General features: G+C 32.9%; 2 protein-coding genes and 1 long non-coding RNA gene across 6 annotated transcripts; 1 reads left to right on the top strand and 2 right to left on the bottom strand.

Annotated features, from left to right (window-relative positions):
• Positions 1-653: 653 nt before the first annotated feature.
• LOC120085471 (uncharacterized) lies at positions 654-2,825 on the bottom strand. 3 transcript variants are annotated; one of them, XM_039041449.2, is made up of 4 exons: positions 2,598-2,825; positions 1,776-2,242; positions 1,476-1,518; positions 654-1,252 (listed from the first exon to the last, which is right to left on the bottom strand). In XM_039041449.2, the coding sequence occupies exons 1-4, from the start codon at positions 2,689-2,691 to the stop codon at positions 741-743; spliced, it is 1,116 nt and encodes a 371-aa protein (XP_038897377.1). In that variant the 5' UTR covers positions 2,692-2,825; the 3' UTR covers positions 654-740. The 3 variants fall into 3 exon arrangements, with proteins under 3 accessions (XP_038897377.1, XP_038897378.1, XP_090173823.1); XM_039041450.2 differs by lacking the exon at positions 1,476-1,518 and having other exon boundaries at positions 654-1,265; XM_090317697.1 differs by lacking the exon at positions 2,598-2,825 and having other exon boundaries at positions 1,776-2,252.
• Positions 2,334-7,311, top strand: LOC150034168 (uncharacterized). Of its 2 annotated transcripts, XR_016532043.1 has the most exons (4): positions 2,334-2,474; positions 2,644-2,750; positions 2,923-3,007; positions 7,176-7,311. It is a non-coding gene; the product is annotated as an uncharacterized LOC150034168 (long non-coding RNA). The 2 variants fall into 2 exon arrangements; XR_016532042.1 differs by lacking the exon at positions 7,176-7,311 and having other exon boundaries at positions 2,923-3,093.
• Positions 7,312-12,630: 5,319 nt separating this feature from the next.
• LOC120084936 (uncharacterized) lies at positions 12,631-13,623 on the bottom strand. Its single transcript, XM_039040748.1, has one exon. It carries the CDS (start codon positions 13,621-13,623, stop codon positions 12,631-12,633), a length of 993 nt encoding a protein of 330 aa, XP_038896676.1.
• Positions 13,624-19,185: the final 5,562 nt, after the last annotated feature.

Consider the following 19,185-nt stretch of genomic DNA (forward strand, 5'->3'; position numbering starts at 1 on the left):
AACATTTTGTACCTGTCTGGTCTTTCTAAAAGCAAAAGATGAAAGACAAATGAATTGCTTGATGGATTACTGTACCTGAAATGGACAACGGGAGGAATCACTTTATGCCGACAATCCTATTGAATAGACATCTCAGGTCGTGCAACGTGTCTTCTATTTGAAATGATTTAGTTAATATCTGAATAGGTGGTTTTGTAGTATTCAAGAGATATTAACGAGCTTGTAAAATGGTTTTGGCTTTTTTTTTTTCCGAAAAGCAGTAGGTTCATGAAATGATTTGAGAGATCCAAATTCATTTAAGATTGCCTATTGATTAGTATCTCCTCTCTTCCTAAAGTGTAAATTTCTGTCCCTACGTGGTTGAGTGAAGCTTCTAGGATGTGAGTATACACACGCATATGCATGTGTCAAATGTGTCATGGATATAGATCTCAACTGCTGCATTACATATTGATATCTGATAGCAATCAACAAATCAGTATTTTGGCTAGCAGATGTCATACGCGTCAATCTGAGTTTAGCTTAGTGGATAAGACACTAATTTACCTCATGATTGTTGGACCCAAAATAGATGTTGCCATATACGCTCTCTTCTTTTTTTGGCTAGAACATTGGGAAACTTCTATATACTAAATGATGTAGAATGCTTCTTGTTTTGTCTTTTCTTCTTTTTTGGCATGTTTAATCTGGAGAATATATGCATTGAAATCTTGGTTTAGCTGAAGACAGAGGGTTGTTGGTCATAGATTATCGGTTAGTTCAGTTACAACTTCATTAATGATCTCTTTGAGAATGAATTCTCCAATCTCTGTTCCTATAAGCTGCTTTTGCGGCTTGAAATCCCTCCATTCTGCTGCTGACAAGAAGTAATCTGAGAAGAGTAAATTTGATAAGTTTGCTTCTTTCCCAATGGCTTCCTTCTCACAGATGATCCTCCTAGCTTCTTCAGAACCCATTCGACTGCCTTGCTTGGAATGGGCCTTCACCACTTCCCTTACACAGTTAAAAAGTAGCTGCTTTGTTTGATGTATTACTCTTTTTGATATCAGGAGCTGAGATGCAGGATTGGATGTTACAAGTTCCTGCAGTTCTGCAGTCTCCATGTCACTTGTTTTCTCCGTTGCTGCAGAGTAAAGAAGTAATTCCCAGAGAGTGGCTGACAGAATTGAGTCTTCTGGAACTTTCTTCTGTAGAGGAATGCCATTGCATAATCGATCATCGTTTGGTCTTGCTTGAATTAGACTCCGCTTCCCTGTTTTCATGTCCTAAACAAGTTCAGATCATTCAGTTACAGCTGCTTTTTTTTCTTGGGGAAGGGGGTAATGAGATAATATTGGATGGATTCATGTTCGTTCATTGTTCATTCGTGTTGAAGTATTGAAAGACATTAGAGGCTCTGTATATGTATATAGGGTGGTAACTTCATGGACATGGAAGATGAAAATCATTGTCTAATCCAGGTCTGAGTTGCTTACTTGGTTTCATACTCCTAGATACCAGCTCTTTTCCTGCCGCAGCCTGTTTGGTGTCGTTAGTTCAAATGAAAACTAAATTTCCTCAAGAACTGTAGAAATGTTATATGGTTCATTCATGTTTACAGAAAGTTGTAAATGATAGACTGCTCATTTTGTATTTCTGTTAATGTACATATGATCCAAAAATGCCTCGCAGTTCAAATAGATTTGATGAATTTGGTGTCTTGGACAAGTTGCCATAATTTAATCTGAAAACTATGTGAACAGATTTGGACCGAGACTCAAGGAGAATGGCCGTACCTTCAGTACTTGAAAGTTGCAGGGTTCTGGAGCTTGGAAAGTGTTTGAAGTTGATGAATTAGCATGTTGTCTTCTTGTCGGAGGCGATGTTTCTTCATTATCTTTTTCAGAAACGGAACAGACCATCTTTTGGGAGCTACAGGGAGAAGAAAAGTTGTCTGATTCTGCAACTCTCTTGCAGCCAACACTAAAAATCCAACCATTTTTTCCCAAATCCTTAGTTTGCTGCTTCTTATTGATGGAAACAAGCTTCTTACACGAATTCTTCAGCATCTTATTAATCTCTACAAGTCCCTTTCCAAACCTCATAATGCTGTCCAATTTTCCACCGCTGCAGGCAAAACCACTGCCGCTACTCAAGCTCTTTCTCGAGTAGTAGTCTCTCTCAAAAAGGTAATCCTCCAACTCGAAAGGTTCTTGTTGCTCTTGCAGAAGTTGTCTCAATGGTGATCTTGGTGTCATGGATGCTATGGAAAAGAGAGGTTGAAATGCAAGTGGAGAGTAGAAGAACAACATATAACAATTAGAGAAGGCAATTCACTTTTAGTTGGAAGATAGAATTATGTGGTGCAGATTAATAAATCATGGATAGATCAGAAAAAGCTTATCTGTCAGAATCTGATTTATCAAAACCTTGAAACTGACTAAGAAAAGATTGACCATTAATGATAGCTGATACTGAGGAGCAACTATTACTAGGTAAATATTTCCATTTAACTGCTAAGGACTGCTGCCACCATGTAATGTTATTGCCTTAGCTGTTTTTTTGTAGACATTTTGTTTTCTTGTACATTTTTCTGTCTAATCATTGCTTGCCTTTACCTGTGGGCTTCTCAATCTTTACTCCTTTCATTGTACATGAAAACAGAGATATACGGAAGATCTCATTACAGCAATGCAGGTGCCTCAGCTCCATTTGGTCAATGATTAACTGACCATTTGATCAACTGATATAAGAAAGAAAGAAAGAAAAAGGTACAGTAGTATTAGTTTTTGTAAGAAAGGCTACAGAGAACTTATCTATTTTGTGTCTGGTCCAAAAGCCATTGGTGGATTTTTGAAGTCTGTGTTTCTTCTTGATTATGAGAGTTCTGTTTGAGATTGATAAGTTCTGTCATGCCTATCATGAATCTGAGATTTCTTTCAGGCCATGGTGTTGCCTTTTAGAAGTAAAGCTATTGGGGAATGGAAGAGATATCAAATCTTCAATCTAGCGTTGACATTTGGTTCAGGTAAGGAATCTCATTTAACATGGAAATCTGAAGAAATCTTTTGGTACTCTTAGTTTTTCAAGATAATGAATGGCTATAAGAACAAATTTCCTTTTGTGGTGTAATTTTGAAGTTTAATTTTCAGTTCAGTCATAAAGTGGAAAAGGATGGGAGTTTGTTTCTATCACCACCTCTCCTTCTGGGCCTGACCCCATTTTTGGATTTCTTTTCGACTCTACTAAGATCCTATATTCTGAGACATTATTTTCCTACGAATACAACAAAATTATCTTAGAAGTTACCATTAACTTGAATGGAGAAATAAATACTAAAAGGCAGCATTTCAACATTTTGATTCAGAAAAGACTAAGTAATAACATTTTGTTAGGGAAAAGGATATATATCGAATTAAATACACTAACAAACTGATTACACCTCAATTATTAGAAATAATACACTCAATGTATAATATTCAAACTCCAACAAAAGTCAGATGGTGTGACAATGCTTAGATATGAAAATAACAAAAATCCTAAAATAACCTACAAATCTTTTGAGACTCAAACCGTAGTTGAGACACCCTTGTAATAAGCGTTATCCTGAAAACAATCATTTGTTCTGTACGGGCTGCAAACAGACTATAACGGTCGTCTCAACAGGATACAACAACTAACTTCAATAGAATTGCAACTTCGAACAACACGGATCTGGCAAAACTTTTGGGTACTTACTCCAACTCAACTCAAGAACCGAAGAAAGGAAGGAGAGAACTCTTCACTTTGGAATGAGATGCTATCAATGAAGAACCAAGTTGTTATTTATAGGCTAGCAACTTAATAACTCTAAAAAATACAAAATCAAATCAAATAAATACAAAAATTGAAATATTTGTTAATTTTAACTCAATTGCGTTGTTACTTGACAAAAATCAAATATAACTCATTCAAATTGAAGAAGTTACAAATTTAACTTTTATACATATTAAATTTGTACATAAAACATCATTTTAATTTGAAATTTCAATCCAATTTGAAAGTTCCTAAATAATAAATTTAATCTATACAATTAAATTTATTTTTATATTTTAAAATTTAATGGTTTCACTTTCTTCCACTATATATATCCAACACATTTAAACCAAACAACTATGAAAAATCTAACGAAGTTCGTAAAGGTAGTGAAGATGAATGGTACTAAATTGGATAGTAGTAAGATTTATGAAATAAAATAATGTATAGTTGAATTACACGTCAAATGGTGAATGAAAAGAGCAGTATTATAATACTTAAAATCGAGAAGAAGAGGAAATGATGAGATGAATATCTTGTTCACACTATCAGTGTGTACTTTGAGATGCCTTTTAAGTGTAATATATCTTTTGCATAATCCTTTCTTTTAAAAAAAACACAATTAAGTGCATCATGGAACTTTTTTTTTCGTAGGTCCATAGTGTGTGTATATATTTTCTTTCATCCTGTAAATCTGTCTCATTTAGGTTTTATTTGGTAACTATTTTATTTTGTATTTTTTTTTAAAAAAAATCAAGTTTATAAACATTACTTCCACCTCCAAATTTTTTTCTTTCTTATCAACTTTTCACCCATGGTTTAAAAAATCAAGCAGAGAACTAAAAAAAAAAGTGGCTTTCAAAAAGTCAACATGCTTAATTTTTAGAAATAAAAATTTAAAATTAAATGGTTACCAAACAGGGCTTTAGTTTTTAGTTTTTGTTTTTGAAAATTAAGTCTATAAACACTACTCCCGCCCCCTCCAAATTTCATAATTTGTTATCTACTTTATCGATTGTTTAAAAAACAAGCCAAATTTCAAAACTAAAAATAGTAGTTTTTAAAAATTTATTCTTACTTTTGGAATTTGGCTAAGAATTTAACCATTGTACTTAAGAAAGATGAAAATCATGGTAAGAAATATGGATGAAAAAGGTTTAATTTTCAAAAACCAAAAATAAAAAATGAAATGGTTACCAAACGATGTCTTAATACTATTGATTTCACATCATTCTTAAATTCCATCAGGTGTAGTTGAGAATAAAGGACATGACATATTTGGAATGCTTTTGGAATAATCGAAATCACTTTTGACATGCTTAAAATCATTTTTCTTCTAAATTTGTGATGTTTGGAAATGATAAAAAAGTGATTTTGAAAACATTGAAAATCACTTAGAGGCCCGTTTGTTTTTTTGGGGAATGTAGGTAACCAAAGTCTTTAAATGTCTAAAATTACAAATGTTCGATATCTTAAGACAACAATTTTTGTTTTGCAGAAATATTTTTAAAGATATATGAAAATACATAGATAACATATGTTGAATTTGTAAGATTTATATAATGTTCCAAGAACGTTTTTGTGATAATTAATTTAATATAATTTGAAGTTATATATCATATTTGTTAGAAGAATGAGTGGTTTTCTTTTTTAAAAGACCATTATTTCATATTTAAAAACCATCCTTCTATTCCACTTTATTTTGTCTAACTTTTAGAAAACCTGTATTTTTTAATAAAAAGTTTGTCCACATTTATCTTTATTTCTTCTAATTTTTACCCTCTCCATGATTTTATTTTTTTAAAAGTTTATCTCTAGTTTTATTTTATTTTTTTTAAAAAATTAATCATTTTCCTCACCTTTTTCCTCTCCAATATATATTTTTTAGCTCTATCTAGTTTTTTCTCTACATGTTTGTCTTTTACCCCTTTTTCTTTACCTCTTTCTATGAGTTTTTTCCCTCCATTCTAAGTTTTTTTTCTTTCTTTAAAAAAAATCCTTTTAACCCCTAAATTTTAAGATATATGCATTTTTTTCAATTTGGCCTATTTAAGCTTTTAATTTTGAATTATAGATTTAAAAGATCTCTTTTCATTAATTATATTATTTTTATTATTTTAACCTTTTCTCCAATTAAAAAAATATTTAGGTTAATTCCTACAAAATATGAATAGGAAAATCAATTGCCTACAAAACAATTACTTTATTAGCTAATTTGAATAGGAAAATATGCTATAATTCACTAAAGTAGGGGAGGAAAAACAGAAACTACAAGAAAAACAAAAACGTTTCTCATCATTTTCTCTCTATCAGGGCCATTTTGCTTAAGCCACACCACATTTTTCATTAAAGTTACCAAAGTTTAGTCATTTTCTTTTTGAGGGAATTATCTAAACAATCCATGAATTTCGTATGAATTGGAGATAAATCTAATTTCATTTGAGTTGGTGATAAATCTTGACGATTTCATTTAGATTTGTCTTGGTTGCGATGAATTTAACCATTGCTCCAGTTGTCAACACTAGAATTAACTAAATTGTTTTTTAATTGAAAATGATATTAATAAGATAGGAGAATGAGGAAGAAGAGGACGAGAGAGGGGGAAAAGGTTACGACAATCGGGGCTTGGTTAGGGAGAGGAGAGAGAGAATATTTTTTTTCTTTCTTTTTAATTACTATTTTAATAATTATTATTTCATTTAAAAAATAAAAATAATCTAATTAATGGAAAGATGACATTTTAAACCTATTATTCAAAATTGAGGGATTAAATTGACCCTTTAAAAACCCAGAGACCAAATGCATCTATTTCTTAAAATTGAAGGACTTATATTTTTTCTTTTTTTCTCTCTCTTCAAAGTTATTCTCCATAATTGTTTTCTCATTCCTCCCTACTTTTTTTTATGTCTGTAATTTTATTTCTTTATCTTCAAATTTTCACTCTTTCTGTTAAATTTCTCTCTCTAATTTTTTCCTTAATGTTTAACACTTTTTTCTCTTTGAAACTAGTTTCTAGCTCTCTAGTTTCTCTCTCGAACTTTTACTTTTCAATATATAATTTTCTCTGTCTCTATTTTTTTTTTTCAATCTGAAATCAAATTTTTTTAAAAGATATTTTGATGATTCTAAAACTACCCTTAAAACAAACATTAACCATTTAAAACAAGTTTAATTAAAATTAAATAACATTTACAAGTATGAAACTAAATATTAATGTGATATATCACACTTTTACAAAAACTAATTATAGTTAAATAATCGAGCTCAAATATAATTGTGGTGCTATACACAATACTGTTTAGATGGAGGTTGTGTGTGCTGAGTTAAGATAATATTGCATACCTTCATAATATAATCGAATGGTTATGATATTTATAGAGTTGATTACCTTCTTTTGGCAGATGTCGTACTTGACGTGGTAGCGTAGATCTATGACCAGATTCTTGTGGTGGACGGAAAAATGGAATTGTTGAGAGTCTTTTCCAAACAATTCAAATAAAATTTATGATACCAATCTACACAATTTATGCTAATGAGTAATATAAGTGACAATACCTGGTCGATATGTAGGAAAGTATGAAAATTAGTTTCACAAAGCCAATTATTTAGTGAAAATGATAAATATGGAGTTTGATTTGAAATCGAATTAAGTGAGATAAAATATAAGCAATTGATTCTTCAACTTAACCGATAATACTGTATTAAGTGTCCTAAACTATTAATCAATATATGCATCCTAATTTAAACTATGTACCAACTAATAAGAATGTAATGCATCTCAAAATCAACCAAAAACATGCATTAAGTTTTAGGGTTAAATCATGATGATAGTTAGCGATATTGCCGGTCAACTACTTGATTTATTCTCTAGTTCTAAGCCACTCAAGACAATTATGTGACTCCAAAAATGCCACAAGACCGCACACCCACGAGATGAATCTTGCTACTTTTTGTAACCAACACATAATGATTATGGATTACATGTTAAGTCTAGAGCAATTAACATGCATAAACGATTTGATTTGTCACTCCTAACCATTCAAACAGACTAAAGAATACAAGCAACAAATAGAGATGCTTGTGAAATATAAAAATATGCATTAAACTTAGGATCCTCACATAATTACAAGTGGATTCATCCAAAATTTCTTATACTAAAACATAACTGGCCAAGAATACATATCGAAAGGAAGTAGTCAATACGTGTTGACATTGAGCTGGCATATACAATCAAAGGAATACAATCTGAAACTAAGAAAAGACTGAAAAGAATTAAAAATGACCTAAAGGAGGCTCCATAGCTTGGGTGGAAACTGTTGGGATTGGTGCCTTAGATCTTGTGGGTCTTGTAGTTTGTAAAATTTATACTCGAATTATTTATTTAATAAAATAAGAAGTTATTTTATTCGACACTTAGTTTGCATTAACCCAATCTAATATACTAAGATCCAAGATTATGTTATGTAATTTAAACATGTATGTGGTTGATATATGGGTGGATCATGTTTAAGTAATAACCTAAATGGTTTGTAGTATATGGATAAGGTTGGGTGCCTTATCTTGGTGATACTACGGATACAACCTACTTTGTAACTGTTACAATAATTGTAAAGTGTTACAAATGATGTGATCCTAATCGTTCATGTGGAGACGTGTGAGTGGAGGTATCTTCTACAAAGAGTTTTTATAAGACCGAACCGTGAAATGATTAGTCTCTCTTTATAATATCTTACTTGAAGAGATTAATATTTTAATAGGATGACCATCACCTTAATCCTGAGTGAGTTGTGAACATTTGTCTGTGGGAGCGATCCTTTGATCTGTATGGATGAGAGTGGCCAGATTCTCGATTCAATAAATTTATCATTTTGGGAATTTTTCAGAGTAGGAAGCTGGAAACACAGCTACATAAGATGGAATTCGCTCATTCCCTTCTCTAGGGAAAGTAGATGAGCGCTCCCTTAATAGTTGATTCTGAATCTTGAACAACGAGATCTCACCCTCTCATTGGCCCAATAGGAATTAGTTTATGTTGGACTATAAACTGTTTGTTCATTAGAAGGATCGATAGTACTTAAAAAGTTAGATGAAACTATAAAGGTAATTTGACCTAGCTGTAGTTATGGGCAATTCATGAAGATCGACTTACTATTGATTGGTTATATTCATGGAAACATAAATATATCTACACTGTGAAGAGTGCAACTGTAGGTCTTTAGTGGAGTGACTTGCAGTTAATGAATGTTGATTAATTCAATTAAAGGGTTTAGTTAATTAATCTTGTATCCTCGAAGCTTCTAATCTGTAGGTCCATAGGATCCCCTCACTAGCTCATTAAGTATAAAATAAAGAATAAATTATTTTAGAATAATTTGAATTGTTTAAATTATTTAAGGAAAATAAAGGTATTAATTATATTAATATAATTAATATAAAATATAATGTATGTTGATACACTATAGTATATAGTTAATTATAAATATGATTTATAATTAAAACTATGAAAGTAATATATATGAATGAGATGCGAATATTAATTAGGACTGTTTTTAAATATAGACAAATGAACCAAAATATTTACAAAATATAACAAAATTTTAGAACTATCAATGATAGATGCTGATAGACACTGATAGACTTCTATCAGTGTCTATCAACGTCTATCACTGATAGTTCTAAAATTTTTCTATATTTGACGTATGGACTATTTTGGAATCCTTCTTTTGCCGATTCGTATGCAATATTTGACGTATGGACAAAGATCGAGACTTGCAATATGCATACGAATCGGAAAAAAGAGAATTCCAAAATAGTCCAGAGTCTAAAATTTTTCTAGCAGTTTGTTTTGGACTAAAATGACCTCCACATGCATGCTCGTGACAAAACGACAAAACAAACTCAAACTCTTCATTAGGGACACATCTCCTATTTGATCTGAGCAAATTTTTCACAGATAAGGAGGATCTCATATAAAGTATTTAGAGTCACTTTTGAGTTTAGACCTTCTAGATGAAGAAGACATGTTAAAGGGAAACTTACCTGTCACAAGGTAATGTACCATGTCGGCGTACCATGGTAGGAAAGCAAATATCCTGAAAAGGTGTTCATCAGGAAAGTCTTCTCTAATTGGAATTAACTTTTCTTCTTGCATGATTTGGCTTAAGTGATCGGTCACTGAATTCTCGGATCCTTTTCTGTCTTTGATAGTCAATTTGTTGCAAAAGAAGGATCCATATTACAAATCTGGGCTTGGATTCTTTCTTCATCATGAGGTACCTAAGAGCGACGTGGTCAGTGTAAATAATTATTGGAAAACTAGGAATGTAAGATCTAAATTTATCTAAAGCAAAAATAATGGAAAGAAATTTCTTTTCTATGGTTGAATAATTGATTTAAGATGAATTGCAAGTTCTAGATGCGAAATAGATCACATGGCACTTTTTGTCAACTTTTTTTCCTAATACCGACCCAACTGCTAGGTTCCTAGCATCGCACATGATCTCGAATGGCAAGTCCCATCGAGGTGGTTGAAGAATTTGAGTTGATGTTAACTTCTCTTTAAGTGTGTCAAAGGCTTTCTTGCATTCATTGTTGAAATCAACTGTGGCATCTTTTTGAAGTAGGCTAGAAAAAGGAAGTGCAATTTTTGAAAAGTCTTTTAATGAACCTCCTATAGAATCCTACACTACCAAGAAAAGAGCGCACTCCCCTAATGTTTTTAGGATAGGGAAGGTTAGCAATGATATTTATTTTTCTTTTGTCTACTTCTATGCCTTTTGATGACACAAGATGTCCTAAAAAAATTCTACGAGAAGCCATGAAGTGACATTTTTCATAATTCAAAACTAAATTTGTTTCTATGCATCTTTTTAAAATCAAACTCAAATTATCTAAACAATCTTCAAAAGAATTATCATGCATAGTGAAGTCATCCGTGGAAATTTCTATGCACTTTTCTACATAGTCAGAGAAAATACTTATCATACATCGTTGAAACATATTTGGGGCATTACATAGCTCAAATGGAATTCTCCTAAATGCATATGTACCATAAGTGTATATAAAAGTAGTCTTTTCTTGATCTTCCTGTGCTATTGGTATTTGATAAAATCAAGAGAAATCGTCAAGAAAAACAAAAATATGGTTTCCCGGCGAGCCGTTTAACCATTTGGTCAATGAAAGGTATAGGAAAGTGATCTTTTTTTGTTACCTCGTTGAGTTTTCTGAAATTTATACACATTCTCCAATCGTTTTGTACTCTCATTGGAATCATCTCACCTTCTTCATTTTTTACAATGGTCATTTCGGTTTTCTTCGGTACCACAAGTATCGGACTTACCCATTGGTTATCTGGGACTGGGTATATTATTCCGACTTCAAGGAGCTTGAGGATTTCCTTGTGAACAATTTCTTTCATGGTTGGATTTAGTCTTCTTTGAGGTTGAACGGTTGCCTTGGATCCGTCCTCTAGAACAATTTTGTGCATGCAAAGGGAAGGGTTTATCTCTTTGGTATCATCCAAAGTCCAACCAATTGCTTTCTTGTAGTTCTTCAATGTTTCCACTAGTGAGCATTTTTTAGAAGACGTGAGTTCTCTAGATATGATCATTGGAAAGACTTTCTCTTCTCCTAGGAAAACATACTTGAGGTGTGAAGGGAGAGCCTTAAGCTCGATCCCTTGTACCTGAGATTTAACAACATCATTATTAGAAGAATAATCATTCAAATCAAAATCATTAGAAGTAAACAAAGAGTCAATCGAAGAGTCATCATCATCAAGATCAATGGAGGGCAAATTTTCATCAACAGAAAACAACAATTCATAAAAAATATCACATGTATCTATGGAGCAAAGAGACAAATACTCTTCTGGAAATTTCATGGCATCATATATATTGAATGACTTTACCTCTCCATCAAATTCTACTGATAAAGACCCTTTATCTACATCGATTCTAGTTTTTGTTGTTTTCATGAAGGGTCCACCGAGTAAAATATTAGAAGAAGAAGTAGAGTATGGTTCATCCATTTTCAAAATATAAAAATCAACTGGAAATATTAATTCACCAACTCTTAACAAAACATCCTCTACTATGCCTAGGGGTTGAATATAAAACCTATCAGCTAATTGTATGCAAACATTCATTTTTTGTAGGCCATTCAATTTTAGGTCTTCATAAACATGCAAAGGCATGACATTTATTGAAGCACCTAGATCTAGCATAGCATGAGTAATAATCCTTTCTCCTATCTTGCAAGGTAAAGTAAACATTCTAGGGTCTCTACACTTTTGAGGTATGTCCTTTTTCAATAAAACAGACACATTTTTACTCACAGCGACTCTCTCCTCCTCTTTCCCTTTTCTTTTCTTTGTATACAAATCTTTTAAGAACTTTGCATATCTAGGAATTTGTTGTATAACATTCAGTAAAGGGATATTAATTTTTACCTTCTTAAACATTTCCATTAGTTCTAAATCGGCATCCTCTTCTTAAGCTTAGCTAGTCTACTGGAGAAGGGGGCTTTAGATACATACGGTTCTACCTTAGGGGGAGAATAGTTACATACCTCTGGAAAGATGGAAACTTCCTTAGATTCATTTACCTTGTTTTCATGCTCATTTACCTTTTCTGGCTTCTTGGGAGATGATTGAACTAGGTTAGCACCTTGAGAGGAGGAAGGAATTTTCTTACCACTTCTGAAAGTGATTGCACTTACATTTGCATGCTTCATTTGAGCGGGGAGCTTACCGGATGATTTACTCTCCAATTTTCTTACCACAATTGTAAGTTGTGTGATTTGTGTGCCTAAGTTTGAGAAGCCTTGTCTAGTCTCTTGTTGAAAAGATTTGGTGTCTCATTGAAGTTGCTTTGTTTCTTGTTGAAGTTGGATATTGTCCTTTTGCAAATTATGGAGTTCCTGTTGAAATTTTAAGGAGTGATCAGCAAAGGATTTCACTACGTCTTCTAGAGACATACTTGAGGAGCTTGAAGAAGATTGGTTCCGGTTCTCGTATTGCCTTTGAGATCCCCATTTGAAATTGGGATGATCTTGCCACCCTTGGTTATAAGTTTGCCCATGGGGGTCATACTTTCTCTGAAATCCTCCAATGGCATTGACTTGGGCTTGTGGACAAGCCCTAGATGTATGTTCGGCTAATCCACATGCTCCACATGCTTTGACTTGAGGAAGGCCTCCTTGGGCAACTTGAGTAAAAAGGGAAATTAGATTATATATTTGCATCCTTAGCTCACTTACTTTACTAGATTGAGAAATAATGTTATAAAAACTCCTTGTGCCAAAATTCTGAGAGTTCTCTGTCATGGTTGATATGAGTTGGCTTGCTTCAATCGGCATTTTGTCCGCTAAAGCTCCACTGGTGGCCGCATCAATGTTGCTCTTCTCCAATGGAAGTAAACCTGAGTAAAAACATTGGATTAGATACTGTTCAGATATTTGGTAATATGGAAAAGAAGCACATAATTGTTTGTATCTTTCCCAGTATTCATACAAAGATTCTCCAACATTTTGCTTAATTCCATATATTTCTTTTCTTATGTTATGAGCTTTAGATGTCAGAAAGAATTTTTCTAAAAATTTCTTCTTCAAACCGTTCCAAGCAATGATGGATCTTGCCGGAAAGTAGTACAAGAAATCTTTAGCCATATCCTTCAAAGAGAAGGAAAATTTCCTAAGATTAAGTTGTTCTTGGGTTACCTCATGTGGGCACATTCCATCACATATTAGATGAAACTCCTTCATATGTTTGTGTGGGTCTTCACCGGGTTGCTTTTTGAAAGTAGGTAGGAGATGAACGACCCCCGGTTTGAGCTCAAATGGGATGGTCATCTCCAAATACACTATGCACAGAGGTTGTTGATTATAGTCTGGCTCCTCACAAGGTTTATTCCCTAGCTTCGCCCATGATGTTTGGTTGAGGTTGTTTTTCTTCTTGATGTTGGTTCAACTCTTCAAGTTCTTCTCGTTCTCTTCTTTCTCTTTCCCTTTGTAATCTCCTTTCCTTAAGGATTATATCTACAACAAAATCATAAAGTACACTCCGAGAGGAGTGAGTCATGCACAAAAGGAAATCTTAATCAAACTTACTATTTTTGTGTTTATATTTCTTATTATTTTTTTTCTTAAAAGGAATTCAAAATTCTAAAAGGTCAATTGCATGGTTCTCGGGCAGTGGCACCAATTTTTTCGGTGCTAAAAATATGTGTCATTAATTCTATCTAACCCAAACAAATGAAATTTATAAGACTCAAACTATGGCTAAAACTACCACTAACAATAGTGGAGTAAGAGGTCGATCCAAGGGAACCTCTATAAATTGGCCAAACTTGAACCTTGAATTAAAAAAGATAACAATTGGGGGGGGGGGGGGGGGGGGGGGGTTGTTGTTGTTTGTAAAGAAACTAACAAAAAAGAAAATTTCAACGGGAAAATGAATATTGGGGATTTTTATGTAGATTTAGCAATTTCATCATGGACTTTAATAAAATTCATGCAATTAAGTTGTTCCATAGTTCATTAAGGAAATACCCTAATGCTCTAATTAGCCAATTAAACAATTAACTTTAGTTTAGTTCTTAATTTCTTCCTAAAGACATTCCACAATTAGTCCCTAAATTGCATTAAACCCATGGGTTTTCTCAACTATGACAATTCTTGAAATCAAAAGACTAAAAATTCAAGGTTGATTGTATGAATGTTCTAAATTAGTAGGTTCTTTCAAGAAAATAGGAAAAGAAGTCCAAGTTTTCTATCAAGATTACTAATTTTGCAACCTAATTACAATTTTGTTATAGAACCATGTAATTTTGCATAAAAAAAAATTGATCAAATTTGAGTTGTCAATTTATTTTTAATCATTTTATTCAAAATCTTAGCCAAAACATTCAAGAACAAGTAATTACATGAAGAAATTAAAAGAAAAAATCTCAAGAAAATGCTAATCTACATAATTCTCCATGGTTAAGAAATTACCTACTCATGAATTGGCAAAATCTTGAAGAACTCCATTGAGAATTGCATGATTGGTACAAGGAATGAAGTAATTTTGACAAAATCTCTCTAAAATTTATAAAGAATAGCTCTTAGGGTTCATGGGAATTAAAGATCTCTCTAAAAAAAATAAATTTCTTCTTATTGTTGAAGTCTAAAATTGAAGCTTTTATACTAAAGAGGGTCACAGCGTTGTGACCCTACGAAATTCGAGGTCGACGCTGGCTTGCACAGGCACGCACACGCTTTTTCTTTTCAGTCATTCTCCAGAGTGTTGCAACGTTGCGTAAAGCGTTGTGACGCTACTCTATTTTGCAACAAAATGGTGCTTTCTGTCTTGTAGCATCGAGGCAGCGCTGGACTATGTTGATTTGGGAGCGTTGTAACGCTCTGAGTATTGCTGAAATTGTTGTTTTACTTTGGCTGAGGAGTAGATCGGTAATTTGGCTTTGATCTTCTTCTTGAGTGATTCTTTTGGCTTATTTTGGCTCAATTTAGCTCCAAATTCTTCATGATGACTCCATTGATGTCGAGATCAGATTTTACCTATAAAATAACATTTTATGCAAAGAATTGAACTAGAATTTAGGGAATTAACATATAAATCATGGTTCTTTTCAAGACCTAATAGCGAGTTAGAAGAAAACTCTTTACATGTACGTGAGTCATGCCTTGAAGGCACAATGACAAAAAGGCCTTTAATTGAAAAAGGTTATAGAGGCAAAGAGCCTTAGAACTTCTACATTCAGACCTTTGTGGTTCGATGAATGTTAAGGTAATAGGAGGGCATGAATATTTCATCTCTTTCATAGATGATTATTCAAGATATGAGTATCTTTACCTAATACAATGCAAGTCTGAAGCTCTTGAAAAGTTCAAAGAGTATAAGGCTGGGGTTGAGTATTCATTAGATAAAATCATTAAAACACTTCGATCAGATGTGCCCGCATCACTAAGCCTTAAAATTCCAGATTTCAAACCAGTCATGGGCAGTTCCGTTTTTCACGTTCTATTCAGTTAACCAGCTACAATTTCGCTTGAAAATTGTTGAGAGTTTGAAATCTGACCCTCCCTAACCATTTTTCGTCTATAAAATGGATTAAAGCTCTCCACTTTTTGACATCAACTCTCCATCCCTGCCTTTCCATATATCTCACCGATACAACCATTTTCACAGCAGCCCTTGGGTTTTTCTAATAGTTTCAAGTAGATTCAAAAGCGAAAGTTCCTCTGAGGCGTAGCGACTCTAGGATCTCTCTTCCCACAAAAGGTGTGTTGAGGCACGTTTTCACCTTGAAAAAGGAGGAAATCATCCTAGGGAAAGATTTGAGGCATGAGAACTAACCCTGTTGGGAATGTCTTAGAACTTGTAGTTCGTAATCATGAAAACATATTCTATTTATTTAATAAAAGTATTATTGAAATTAAAATTGCATTATGTTATAAAATCCAATAAACGAATCCATGGCTATAGCATGAATACTATGACTTTATGTAGAGACATAAAAGAGGATCATGTTATAGTATATAGCCAAAAAGATCCATAAGTATATGGATGAGATTGGGTACCTCGTCCTGGGACACTATAGATGTGGCCTACTTTGTATATTGATACAAACGACATAATCCCAAAATTATTCATGTGGAGACATGCGAGTGGGGGCATCCTATGCAAAAGAGTTTTGCATAAGATCGGACCATGAAATAGTCACTTTTCTTTATAATGACTGTTTACTGTTAAAACTAACTATTTCAATGCATAGGTGAGAATAGTTCAACAACACTGCTCAACAAGCCTCCCATTTTGGGATAAGACCGAATAGATAGCTGGGGACATAGTCCTGCAAGATGGAATTCACTCTTACCCATTTTAAGGGTTAGCAGATAGGTTATTCCTTTAAGTACTGATTCCTGGTCTTGAACAAGGGCCCCCACCCTCTCATGGCCAAGAGGGACATGGTTTATTAGTTGGAATGTAAATCAATTGTTCAATAGAGGATCAGTGGGAGCTTAAGAAGCAAGATGTATTTATAGAGGTAAAACGATAATTTTGATCTAGCTATAAAATATTAACGACCTGTGAAAGATCAACTTACTGGTTATGGTTAAATCAAGTGAATAGAAAAATATCTACAGTGAGGAGAGTGCAACTATCGAGCTATAGTGGTGTGTCTCGGTGGTTAATGAATATTGATTAATTCGGGTTAAAGTGTTTAACCGATTAATCTCAAATCGTTGGAGCTCATGATCTATAGGTTCATAAAGTCTCTCTACTTGCTCGTAAAAGATCAAACCTTATATTAGAAAATTGAACGAATTTGAAGTGTTCAAATTCGAAATTAGGGTTTGAAATTTGAAATGTTCAATTTCAATTTTAAGGTTTGAATAATTATATTCGATATAATTAACGTTTAAATTTGTCGAAATTAAACGTAATTGGAGGTTTAAAATATTTAAATATTGATTACATGAATAGGGATTCATGTTTGGATTAGGTGTTTTATTAATTTAATATTTGATATTAAATCATTAATTAATTAATTAATTAAATTTGTTTAACTAATCATTTAAATTAATTCATTTATATTTTAAGAAAATTAATTTTTGGAAATTAATTTTCAGTTTAATTTAATTTAAGTTAAAAATTGAATTAAATTATACTTGAAATTGCAAATAGTGGAATTGTCTAACTTTTGATGGTTTTAATGGATTAATCCCAAAATCAACATCTAGCCCACTATGTTATTGCCTTTTGAAGTATCAAATTTGCTGATAATTTAATGCTTGCATGTGTTTATTGAATAAATAGTTCAATTTCAGAAATTGAACGGGGATGCATGCTGAGTTAATTGAAAATTCTGAGAATTGTGAAATTCTCTCAAACCCTCTCCAATCCCAACTTCTATTAAGCTCAATTGAGAGTTTCCACCACTCAATCCAAAGTTGAGAATAGTAGAAAAACTCCTCTTGGTGGTCTACTAGAGATTTGGAGTTCAATTTCGTGGAGTTCAGCAAAGAATCAACAAGAATTCTACAAAGGTATACACATATGAAACCTTCTTTCTATTAAATATGTTTTAAGCATGCTTTAGAACTCAAATTAAGTGTAATTAGAGTGCTTAATGATTCTATTTTCTTTTGCTTTATGCATGTTTTGAAGGAACTCTAAAACTAAAGAACCAATGAGCGGAAGTGGATCGTTCCAAGTTCCATTGAGAAAGAACACATACATTTACAGTGAAACAAACATAGTTATGCATAGAGAATAAATTATAGCATGCTTTTTAAGTAAATAAAAGGGGGATCGAGTATAATACCTTTGAAGAACTCTTTCTTCATGTATTTTCTTTGATCAAACTCGAACGTGTCCAAACAACATGAATGCAACGATCAACTGGAAGATCCTCGGTCACCAGCGAGTTGAACTCAATCCTCGAATACCAACGAGTAACAAGACACCACCACAAGATTACTTTGGTATTTTCAGTGTGAGAATCCAGGAGTTGTGGGCTCCGTATGATTTTGGATAGAGGAATGGAGGAGGTAAATGATCAAGTATGCGATCAAACGATCGTGTAGAAGAAGAAGCCTATCGTATAGACTTGATACTCGCTCGTGTAGAAGAAGAAGTATATTGCATAGACTTGATACTCGATTGTGCAGTATCTTAAGCTATCGTCTAGTATACTTGGTGCTATCGCATAGACAACCGATTAGGATTCCGATAGCGATTTCTGAGCTCTTTCGACTGGAATTGCACTAACTGATTTGAAAAAAAAAAAATTCTTTTTATCTCACAGTTACCATAAAACTGCAAATAACCACCCACTCAAGTCAGTTATTGAGAAAAAGAAAATTAATTATCATATAATTAATAAATTATAAATAAATATAATAACTAACTTATCATATTATATTTATAACCTATAGTTTTAATATTGCATCATATGCAACATATAAACCATAGTTCTTTTTCTATTTTATGGCATGTAATATAAATCACATTTATATTAATTCCTCAAAATAATGTATCAAATACATTATATCAATTATATCATATATAATTGAATCAATTTAATTATATCATATATAATCAAATTCTCTCTTGTTAATTTGAACACTTCAAACTAACCCAAAATCTGATTCTCAACTTGAACCCATCGAGCTACCAAGGGGACCTTATGGACCTGTAGCTTGAAGCTCCAATGGTACGTGAATAACTGACTAAACTCTTTAATCACGATATCCACCATCCGTTAATTGCCGGACACTTCACTAAAGACCGACAGTTGCACTCTTTGCACTACAGATATATTTCTGTGTTCATTGGATATAACCAATCAACAACGCGATGACCCTTCACAAATCGCTCATAAGTATAACTGAGCCAATTTACCATTC

Source organism: Benincasa hispida, chromosome 9 (assembly GCF_027475165.1).
Source record: "Benincasa hispida cultivar pf3 chromosome 9, pf3_genome.v1.1, whole genome shotgun sequence".
Lineage (NCBI taxonomy): Eukaryota > Viridiplantae > Streptophyta > Magnoliopsida > Cucurbitales > Cucurbitaceae > Benincasa > Benincasa hispida.